Here is an 11,015-nt window from a genome sequence, read left to right as displayed (position 1 = left end):
CCCTGGGGTCCCAGGGAGTGTGGGATCTCCCCAGGGCTGAGCTGGAGCACGAGCTGGCCACACGGCCAGTCTTTCCCAGATCACGCATAATCCCATGGACAAACACTCCCTTTCCCCACGCCAGTGTCACGCGTTTGGATGAACAGCAGGATTGTTTCTCCCTGAGATGAGGCCCACGAGGCCTCTCTTCCCCTTGGGATACAGCAGTAACCCAACACATCAGCACAGCTCCAGGCATGGAATGAGCCCACGGATGTGGAGTTGGAGATCACCTCAACACCAACCACATCATAGGACCCCCTGCCACAGCAAGAGGAAGGAGGAGGCAAAGGCAGCTCCAAGAGAGGCCTGCAAAAAAGAGTCACAGTGCCTTCCATTGCAGCCATGGGACCAGCTTCCACCTACAGCACGTTTGGGATGGCTCTGGCTCACCCTCTGTCCCAGGGGCTGCCCTGGAACCAGCACAGAGCACACACAGGAGCACCCGGAGCGTCCCCACGGCTGCCTCGTCTCGCACTGACTCAACAACAACAGCCCCTGGAGCTCAGCCAGGCCTTCTGCAGGAAGTCAGAGCTGTCACAGGGTGATGGATTTTTTGCTCTGGCAAAGTGTTGCGTTGCTGGGTTTTTCTGGCCTTTGCTGCCTCTGTCCTCCCTCCTGCTTCAGGTACCCAGAGCAACAATCCCCCCAAATCCACCAGGAACAGAGCAGCACTTCCAGTACAGCTCCAGCTGCAGAGGGGAGCAGGCAGCAGAGCACACCAGGCCTCAGGGATAACTCTGCCTCCCAGGGGCACCTGGGAAAAGCAGGATAAAGGCACAGCCTAAGGTGCACTCTTCACTGACAGCATTAGCTGGATATTACGTATTCCTAAAGATAAGCTGCTAAACCTCCAGCAAAGCTGGTTCTGGAGCCACTTACAGCAGCATTTGTGGCTCAAGAATCACAAAATACCTCCCTGCCTCACAAGAAATTAAAACTCAGAAGTTGAAAGCAATTCAGACCTGAACACTGTGGGAAGGACTGGGAAGGTTTTGCAGCCTCTCTGCTCTGACCCCAGACGCTTCCACTGCTCACAAGGGACATTTTCCTTCTGTGCACTGTGGCCATGGAGATCTCCGGTCCTTCCAGAGGAGAAGGAGTGACCAAGAATGGCACAGACCAGGCCAGTTTGACCTCCAAAATGGGACTAAATCACTCCATTCTAGTGCAGGTGGTACTTCCCATCCCATCAGTGGAAGGGTCACGTTGGATGTGGATAAGGAAGCAGCTGGCAAAGAGCTCCAGAGGCTGCTGGAGTCAGGAAGAACTTTGCTCAGGATGCTGAGAACACTCCAAGCTCCCCAAGCCCATTCCCATGTCTGATAATGGCACAGTTCACTGCACAACCCCACGTGTCCCACAGAGCATCCCAAGAGCTCCAGGTGAGCCAGGCACAGGGAACCAGTTCCCTGCTCAGCACCTGGACTCAGCTCCTCCCTGTCAACCAACAGCTCCAGCTTCTCCCACCACACCAAGAACTCCCAGTGTCCCTCTCCTCCCTTTCTGGGAGATTTAAGAGTCATGAGCTCGCCCTCCTCCCCAGGTTCACCTCACACACAGGTGACTAAGACAGAAAGTGAAGATGAAACACGGAATACACAGTCCAGGGATCAGCAACAGGCAAACAGGGAGCTGGGTGCGAGCCCAAAGCTGGGAGAGGAAGCAGAGTGCAAGGACAAAGCCCTGGGGACTGCCATAAACAGGTGGCTGGGGAAGTTCCACATCTCCCAGAAAAGATCCCTCCCTGCCCTGTGGCTTGGCAGGAGATTCCCAGACCAGAAAATGGGTTTTAAACCAAAAAAGAGGATGGAAATTGAGAAAGTGTGGCCACTCTGCAGCTCCAAGCACCTGGAGAAGGGAATCCTACCCTTCACTGGCAGCAGGGCCCCTGACAGAGATGGTTTTCCTAAACATCTGTACTGGACAACTTCAGATCCTCTTTCCTCTCCCTCTGGAGAACTTCCTGCCCTTTCCTCTTGCCTGTCCCTCTCACACAGGTTTCTTTGGAGGAGCTGAGCTCTCTGTACTGCAGATCAGAGCAGAGGCAGTTCTGTAAGATCACCGTTCCTGAGCCCACAAAAAGAGACAGAAGCAGAGCAAGAGTTTGCTTTCAAGTTCTCCTCATGAGCTCTCCCTCCTGACAGCTGAGCTGTGGCTCATCATGATCTGAAAAAAAGTGGAAAATTCTTCATTCCCTGAGCAGTTCAGAGCTTAAGGAGTTTAAACTTCAGGGCTAAGCCTCTGCCTACAACAGAAACAGGCATTAGCTGGGCTGCAGGAGGTCAGGGGGGAAGAGGTGGGATAAAATAGGAAGTTACAGACTGTAACTTCAGGGTTGTGCCAGCAAACCCTTTGCCCTCTGTGATGTTGGTTTTTTCCTCATTACGAATTTTTGGGTTGCTCATGAATCCTGCAGCAGACGAACCCCCCACCCGACCCCAGCCAGGGCTGTGCTCGGGGATGTCCCTGCAGCGTCACATCCAAGGGGTTTCTCCTCCAGGACAGGCAGATCCCCACCCTAATCCATACCATGATCCACCAATGCCCTGATCCATCCCTGCCCTGCCCGGGGGGCTCCGAGGGGGCTCCAGCCCCTCGCTCGCCATCGCCTCCCGCCCAGGGAAACACAAATAATTAACACAAATAATTAAAGACCAGCGCGTGGATGCGGCGGCCGCGGCTCAACAGGTCGCTCGTCCCGTCCCGCCGAGGCCGAGGCGGGCCCGGCCCGGCCGGGGGGAGTCGTGGGCTGGGCCGGGGGCACCGGGACCCCCGCGCTGGGCCGGGGGAGGGGGGACCGCCCCGGGCCCCTCCAGGGCCCCTTCAGCAGGGCCCCGGTGTTCCCTCACAGACCCCTCCGGACCCCCCCCCTACTCCCCTCAGGTCTCCCGGTGCTCCCTCACAGAACCCCTCAGACTCCACAGCCCCGTTCTACTCCCTCAGAGACCCTCCCGCTCCCCTCAGACCCTCTGTGCTTCCTCACAGACCCCTCAGACCCTCCAGCCCCGCTGCGCTCCCTCAGAGACCCCACAGAGCCCCCGCTCCCCTCAGACCCCCTGTGCTCCCTCCCAGACCCCCCAAACCCCCTCGTGCTCCCTCCCAGACGCCTCAGACCCCCCCGGTCCCCCTGTGCCCCCTCACGGAGCCCTCCCAGAGCACTCAGCCCCCCCCGTACTCCCTCCCAGCCCCTCCAGGTGCCCTCAGCCCCCCCGCCCCGCTGCCCCCGCACCTCTCCCGCCGCGGTCCGGCTCTGGCGGACGCACACGGGCAGGGCCGCAGCACCCCCCGCTCGGGCCGCAGCGCTCCCGCCGCCCTCGCGCCTCGCGCTCCGCCCGCGGCCGGAGCTACTTCCTCTTAAAGGGGCCGCCCCCGGGGGAGGGAGCGCGAGGGGCGGGGCAGACAAGTCGTGGTTTATTGTATTATAAAATAATTACTACAGTTTATTTTACTCTGTCTTCTTTTATTCTATTCCAATATTTTTTATTACAATGTTTTATTTTTATTTATTTTCTAGTCCAATATTTTATTTTCTATTCCAATATTTTATTTGCTATCCCATATTTTATTTTCTATTCCAGTATTTTATTTCATTTAATTCTATTTTATTTTATTGTATTTGATCTCACTTATTTATTTTATTTTATTCTTACTTTATTTCCTATTTATTGTATCTCTTTTATTCTATTTTTTTCGTTTCTAGTTGGTTTTGTTTTCCATTATATTTTCTTTCCTTTATTTCTTTTTCTTGTTATTTTATTTTCTTTTATTTTATTCTGTTTATTTTTCCTTTTATTCCATTCTATTTATTTCCTTTTCTCCTATTTTATCTACTTTAGTTTATTTTCTTTTATTCTGTTTATATATTTATTACTTATTTTTATTATTTTTCCTCTTATTCAAATATATTTATTTTATCCTATTTTATTTATCAATTTCTCTTTTATTTTTCCTTTTATTTCATTATCCTTATTTCCTTTTCTTCTATTTTATTTACCTTATTCTATTTTATTTCTCTTTCCTCTATTAATATATGTATTCTTTTCTTTTTATTTTTTCTTTTATTCAATTCTATTTATTTTATTCTATTTTATTTATTTCCTTTTCTTCTATTTATTTTTTCTTCTTTTTTTTTATTTTTCCTTTTATTCCATTCTACTTATTTCCCTTTCCTCTATTTCATTTCCCTTATTCTATTTTATTTCCTTCTATTCATATACGTATTATTTTCTTCTTTTTATTATTTTTTAATTTTATTCCATTCTGCTTATTTCTATCCTTTTATTCTGTTTTGTTTATTCTCTTTTATTCCCCTTTATTCATTATTTGGGGATTTTTGGGAGCAGGGACAGCCCAGGGATGCTCAGGGTGTCCCACTGAGCCCTTCCCTGGGATTAAACGATCCATGGAAATTGGTGGAGCTGGGACAGAGCCCAGGGTGGGGGGTCAGAAGGACATGACGAGCCCTGGAAAAGGCCAAAACGCTCCAAAACCCAAAGGAAAAATTAAAAGAAGGTTGGAAAGGCCCCAGCCCTGGACTTCGAGGTCATAAAAAAGAGAAGCAGCAGAACCAGGGGTGGTTCAAAGGGAATTTCTCACCCACATCAGGACCAGGGCGGTCAAATCCAGTGGGAAATCCCTGGGAAGCCCCAAAACAAGAGGTGACGAAACCTGAGCTGTTCCCCACACCCCACAGAGCTCCCTCCCCTGCCCCCCATCCTGCATCCCAAGGGTTTTTCCAAGGCCTTTGACACCACCGCTGGAGTCCGGAGATCTCAGGTGCCCTCTGACCTCCCCAGAGCCCAGTTCACCCCCAGCCCAGCTGTGCCACAGCCCCCGGGTGAAGCTCCAGCTCTCCCACTGTTCCCAGCTGGCACAGCCTCATCCAGCAGCTTGGATGCTCCTGCAGAGCAGCTGATCCCACTCCTGCTCCAGCCCCGGGGCCTCCCTGCCTGGATTCCTCCCTGGCACAGATGATGCCATGTCCGAGGGCAGAGCCTGTGTGCCAGGGGCACTGCCAGCTCCTGCCTGGTCCAGGATCATGGAATTGAGGGTGGAAGGGAGCACTGGAGCTCACCTGGCCCAGCCTCCCTCCCTGAGCACTCAGGATTGTGTCCAGGTGGCTCTGGAATAGCTCCACTGAGGGAGACTCCACCACTTCCCTGGGCAGCTGTGCCAGTGCTTGGGCACCTGTGGAGCAAAGTTCTTCCCATGTCCAGGTGGAATTTCCTGTGCTGCAGTTCCTGCCCATCCCACAGCAGAGCCTGGTCCCTGCTTTGCCCCCTCCCTGCAGCCCCCCCAGCCACAGATCTGTCCCAGGACACTGGAGCAGAGGACCTGGATCCCTCCTCTGCCAGGAACAGCCTGGGCGCTGCCGGGGCAGAGCTGGTGGCTCCTGACTCAGCTCCAGGGAATTTCTGTCCCAGGATGGTTCTCCCAGGTTCTGGTTGGACTGGAAACCTCTGGAGCACCAGCAAAGCCAAGGCCTCATTCCTGCTGTGGCAGGACAGGGCCCTAACCCTCACCTCAATGTCACCAATGTCACTGGGGCCAAGGGGAAGAGAAGAAGGAGCCCATTTCTGGCCTCATTAAGAGCAGAGCTCCCATTCTCCCAAATATTGGATTTTAGCTGCTGCCACGATCCAAAAACCAGAACAATTAATGCAGCTTTTAACTGAGATTGTCTATTTTTTCCTGTAATTTCACATTAGTGACAGGGCCTTCCAAAGGGCTGGTGGTAGGGATTCCTCATCTCCTTTTGGAAGGCAAGGAGCTTTAGGAATGAGATTCCTCTTAATCTCCCCCAAAGACACACCATTCAGTGCTGGGGCAAATCCACAGTTTGGGTCCATCCAAACTGGAAGGGTCTTATAAAAGGACCACTTACAAAGCCAAAAAATTTAACTTTGTTTTGAAAGTTTATTGGATCATCTTGACACAAAATCATTACAGCAGCTTGTGGTATGTTGTTTTCTTTATCTTTTTTTTTTCTTTTTTAAGGGAATGTTGATAGCAAATAAATTTGTGAATGTAACACGTCATACAGTTTCAAAATTCTAGAATCACTGCACAGGATTCTGTAAGAGACTCTACATGCTAAAGTGACAGTTTTCATCCATGGATTTAAAAAAAAAACAAAAACAAAAACAAAAGAACCACTAATTGAGGAACATTATCCTTTAAGACAATTTTAATATGTTCAGTTTCTAATACACAACTGGCTAACCAAGGGAGGCTGACCAAAACCAAACCCTCCACGGCCCAGCAGCACGGTCAGACCCAGAGCTGGGCCTGCCATGAACCCCGAGCACCAGAGCAGAGCCTCGGCCAAAATCCCTCCTGGGGGAAGAGTGTGAAGAGCACAAGACATGTGTAAAGCACAGGACATCACCCAAGGGATAAGATCAACACCTCATCCTGCTCCCTGCGTGGGGTTTTGGGTTTTTAGGAGGGGTGGTGGTGCTGGAGATGTGCAGACCCACCCAGCTCTGCCCTGGGCACCTTCCTGGAGAGCAAACCCCTCCTGAGCTGTGCCTTGAACAAAACCGTTCCAGGAGTTCTCCGTTTGCTGGGTGTGGAACAGGGAGGGAAAAAACTGAGGGGGGATAAAAAAATAAATGGAAAGCAAGGGATGTTGGAGAAGGACATCAGCTGAGCATCCCTGCAGGACAGTGACATCCCTTTCCAGTGGTTACTCCACAAGATTTCAATGGTGCAGAATGGGCTTTACTTCAGACCCTCCTTTTTCTCTCTAAAGCAACCTGCTGCAGACCCAAAGCTGCAGCTCCTCACCCCCACCCCATCCTGAACCTGGAGAGGGGATCCCAATCCATCCCCAACCCCATCCTGCACCTGGAGAGGGGATCCCAATCCACCCCCTTCCCTCCTGCACCCAAGGCAGGGAGAGGGGATCCTCACCCACCTCCATCCCCTCCTGCACCTCAGCAGGGAGAGCAGCTCCTCATCCCCCCTCCTTCCTGCATCCTGTCTGGGAGGGAGGCTCCCAACCCATCCCTCTCTCCCGCCCCGGGGCAGGGAGGGCTCTGCCAAATCTGCTCCCACTGGTGGGAGGACAGGGCCAGGGGACACTGTGGGGACACTGTGGGGACACTGTGGGGACACTGTGGGGACACTGTGGGGACACTGGGCCAGCTGGCTGCAGAGCCCAGAGGGAGGGCAGGGTTGTACCTGCACGCTGAGCACGAGGGGTTTCTCTGACCTGGCCATGGTGAACCTCGGCCGGGGAGCGGAAGGATAAAAGCACAGAACAGACCCCTTTGGAGTTCCAGTTTCTTGCTACAGCTTCACTGTTCAGGAATGTGAAATCGAAGTGGACTCATCAAACACAGCAGCAGAGCCAGGTCAGAGGGGACAGGCCTGACAGACTCTGTGTGTGGGGCGGGCCCGGGAGCAGAGACCAAACAGCAACACTTCAGCCCCTCTCCTGCTCCCGCTCTCGACTCTTCCAGCTGTCACTAAAAGAAGGTTAAGGCTCAAGGCAACTACTATAGACAAACTCAAACATCCCAGTTCTCACAGGGCTCCTTTGGATTAGCTCAAGGAGATGGAGGATGTTTATATGCTGATCACAATAGATCTTGAGATAATAATAATAATAAATCATATATATATATATAAAAAAAACCAAAACAAAAAAGAGGCCTTCAGGTCCAGCACCAGCCTCTGCTAGAAATATACATCAACTACAGCAGCCCTGAATATTCCATGGCTAAGGATTCAGTCAACCTTCCCTGGCATGAGCACAAGCAACAGACTGTGCCACTGGTGATAAAGTCCTGCTCATCCCTCGTCCCACGCAGATGGAAGGTCATGGGATCATCATGAGCTGCTGAATAAATAGTGCCCTCCCCTCCCTCCCTCCCCTCCTCCCCTCCCTCCTCCAGTCATGTCACCAGGATCTCTTTGGGCTAGAAAGGGTTAACACCACGGTCTGTAAAAAGTTGTGAAATAAAAAGGTAACATACAGCCTGAAAATGCCTAAACTGCAACCGAAGGTGGAGGGAACGGGAAGCACGTGCCTCAGGGTAGTACATGCGTACGAGGGAGCAACTTAACACTTGGGTCTGCCCAGCTTTACACAAAGGCTGTGTTCCTTGTCCTTGGAATATGGGAGAGGGAAGGTTCAGCACTTGGACAATGTCTCTTTCATCTCGTCCAACAAGTTGCTAAGCAGGGTGGAATCGTTACATTTCCCATCTATGGATACTGAGTTCTCTCCCTTGGAAAGGAAAAAAAGAAAAAGGAAAAAAATCCATCAGCTCCTGTTCCAAGCTGGGATAATTTTGTTCCCAAGCTCAGGGAAGAGGCAGTGGAAGAGAGGGAAAGCTGCAGATTTGGCTTCTCTCACCTTTTTTACCAGTAGGCAGACGTGATGGCCCTGGATAGAACGGCTGTACATGGATGCACAGGAATCAACACGTTCCACAACTGCAAAGGAACAGGAATTCCAGTTAGTGGGACAACTTTTAACACAAGCCTTGCTTCCCACTGCTCTGCTTGGCCTGAGGAACAGGAGCTGCTGCAGAGGGGAGGAGGAAGTCGGGGTTAAGATGTGCCTGGCTCCTCCTGGCTTCTGGCTGGGACATTTCACAATAACGAGGTGACTCATTTGTCTCCTAAGGCACAAACGTTCTGTGGCACAAACACTGCTCAGAATGCAGATTTCTTCCCCAGAAATACTTCCAGTGAGGCAATGTCTAGTGCAAACACCAGAGCATGATGAAACAGCCTGTTGTTTCGCTTCAGCCAGCGTGTGTTTTTATTAATAAATCCAAACCTGGGTTGCTGGGGCCTCTCCCTCACTGAAACGAAGCCCTGAAGATCAAACCCACCCTCCAGGGAGCACTCACAGCCTGTGATCACACATGTGATACCTGTCACATGCCTCGCTGGGCTGCAGGAAAGCCCCAGGGACAGAAGGAGAGTCCATTTTGAAGAACACTGCCTGCTTTGAGTATTAAAAAACTGGAAAAAACTCATCTCCCAAGTTTATTTAATCTGGCCATCCCCTGCTCCTGTGGTTGCTGAGGCCACGGAGTGTCGTGCTTGCCAAGCACAGCAGAGATTTTAGGATGTGGAGCTTTGCAGAAGGTTCTGCATCCAGGAACACTCACCTGAAAAATGATGATGAAAACAGATCTTTGCCAGTAGATGCTGGAAAGAAATGCTAATTCCATCTACTTTAATAGAACTCATGTGCAGATCTCCAGACTCCAGGAGCTTGGCAAAAGCATCACTGCAAAACAGGGAGGGAAGGAAACACTTCACCAGAAATGCAAGGGGAATGTGCCCCACTAGTCCCACGGAGACATGGCAGGATGGAAAAGTCTCAGTACCACCAAGCTCTAGGAAAATGGGTTTGCAGCAAACATGGGAAGCACACCCCAGACTCCTCTGGAGCATCCTGACCTCAACCAGAGCTGCCCCTGCCACACAGGGCACAGAGCTCCTTCTGCACAGCCCCTGGGAACAAGGCACTGGACACAATCTAATGTTTCAAACACCACCCAGGACACTGAGCTGGGACAGAGCCCCCAGGACAGGCAGAGCCAGGAGCAGCTCAGCTGCAGCCCAGCTCAGCCCCCCTGGGGCAGCACTTACCTATAGCAAGGCGTGGTGATCAAGTATGAAGCACAACTGAAGTGCAATTTGAAATCTAGTTTTTCATGGGTTGAACCTTCATCATTCTGCAACAGGTCAGAGGAAAGGAGTTGAATGGGAGCTCTGAGGCAGCAAGAGGAGGCACCACCCCCACCTACCAGGCACCAACAAGGACTGCAGGGCTCAGTTCCCTCTGAAATCCTGAAGGATCAGTCTGGGAACAACCATCCCACTAAAACATCAGCCCACTCATGAATTTGGGCAGCTGGGCTGATACAGGTAAGGCACAAGGGGCTGCAGGTTCTGCCTGCACTCTGCTGGAATAAACTGAGCAGACTGAGTTTAAACTAACACTTGGGGATGTGCTTTTACAGCTCATTATTTCCTGAGCAAAATTACAAATTAGTATCTCCCAGATTCTTAGATACTGAAAATAGGACTAGCCTGCTATTTTTAAGAAACCCTTAAAATAGAGATAATGGCTGACTCAGGAGTAGCCACAACTGTCTCTGTTACTTCCTCTGAGCTGTTCATGCAGCTCCTTCATTAATTGTACTGAAATAAGATCAAAACCCCACAGAGTCTTGGACAAGTCAATACTCATCAAACAATGCCTTCAGATAACCTCACTCTTGCTCTGGGTTTCCATCCTTACTAACTCTATTAATCCTTATTACTGCTCTCCAGCTGATGATGAGCAGGAACAGCCCCTGGTTCCACGTTTCCCAGATCCCTGCAGGGATTCTCCAGCTGACAGTGTGGCCCCTGTGCCAGGCTGCCCTGCTCACACACTGCCAGCAGTGACACTGAGGACACCCTTTGCACAAGATGTCCTGTGCAAACACTCCTCTCACAGCACAGGGGTGGTGCAGCAGAGATGAAATGATGCCTAAAGAAAGCTCCAGAGCAGAACTTCCCACCCAGGTCCAGCTCCCTGACACAGATCCAAAGGAAGCAGAAGCAGTTGAGAGCTGCACTTACTTTGACTATAAAGGACAGTGTTCCTTTTAACTTCTGAGCCATAATAATACTCTGAAGGGTAAACACAAACTGGGCTTCATTAGAGATTCCTGGCGTGGAGAGAGGAGAGGGAGAAGTCAGGTCAGAACACGGCTTCCAGATCTAAGTCATGGTTAGAATAAACTCATTTATGTGCTGACTATTTTTGAACCAAGTTTGGAATTTTCTGTGTAGTTGGAAGAGAGTTCCACACACAATTCCTGTGGTGAGTCAGTGTTACAGCACTTGGGTCTCTCGGAAACAGCATTTGGTAGAGGTTATTGAGCAAGTGCCTGGGCAGAGTATGGCACAGGGACACACATTTAAACTATTTGTATAACTGGAAATTATAAAGC

The 11,015-nt window shown here is 50.8% G+C and overlaps 2 protein-coding genes and 1 long non-coding RNA gene across 3 annotated transcripts in view; all 3 read right to left on the bottom strand.

Moving 5' to 3' along the window:
- MOB3A (MOB kinase activator 3A) overlaps nucleotides 1-3,355 on the bottom strand; it is a 13,976-nt gene extending 10,621 nt beyond the window's left edge. The window contains exon 1 of the mRNA XM_027703081.1: nucleotides 3,272-3,355. The gene's annotated coding sequence lies outside the window, so the exon portion shown is untranslated. The remainder of the gene's footprint in view (nucleotides 1-3,271) is intronic.
- Nucleotides 3,356-5,941: 2,586 nt separating this feature from the next.
- On the bottom strand, nucleotides 5,942-7,088 carry LOC113977187. Its single transcript, XR_003537281.1, has 2 exons — nucleotides 6,892-7,088; nucleotides 5,942-6,849 (listed from the first exon to the last, which is right to left on the bottom strand). It is a non-coding gene; the product is annotated as an uncharacterized LOC113977187 (long non-coding RNA).
- Nucleotides 7,089-7,661: 573 nt separating this feature from the next.
- The window catches only part of AP3D1 (adaptor related protein complex 3 subunit delta 1), a 41,005-nt gene continuing 37,651 nt past the window's right edge, over nucleotides 7,662-11,015 (bottom strand). The window contains exons 28-32 of the mRNA XM_027703078.1: nucleotides 10,642-10,730; nucleotides 9,661-9,746; nucleotides 9,174-9,295; nucleotides 8,408-8,487; nucleotides 7,662-8,278 (exon numbers count right to left, since the gene is read on the bottom strand). Coding sequence (XP_027558879.1) covers nucleotides 8,183-8,278; nucleotides 8,408-8,487; nucleotides 9,174-9,295; nucleotides 9,661-9,746; nucleotides 10,642-10,730 — 473 coding nt within the window. The 3' untranslated portion in view covers nucleotides 7,662-8,182. The remainder of the gene's footprint in view (nucleotides 8,279-8,407; nucleotides 8,488-9,173; nucleotides 9,296-9,660; nucleotides 9,747-10,641; nucleotides 10,731-11,015) is intronic.

The sequence above is a fragment of the Neopelma chrysocephalum genome, unplaced genomic scaffold (genome assembly GCF_003984885.1).
Source record: "Neopelma chrysocephalum unplaced genomic scaffold, ASM398488v2 Primary Assembly neopelma1_201, whole genome shotgun sequence".
In the NCBI taxonomy this organism is placed as follows: domain Eukaryota; kingdom Metazoa; phylum Chordata; class Aves; order Passeriformes; family Pipridae; genus Neopelma; species Neopelma chrysocephalum.
The sequence above is the reverse complement of the archived record's forward strand: the minus strand, read 5'-3'. Positions and strand labels throughout refer to the sequence as shown.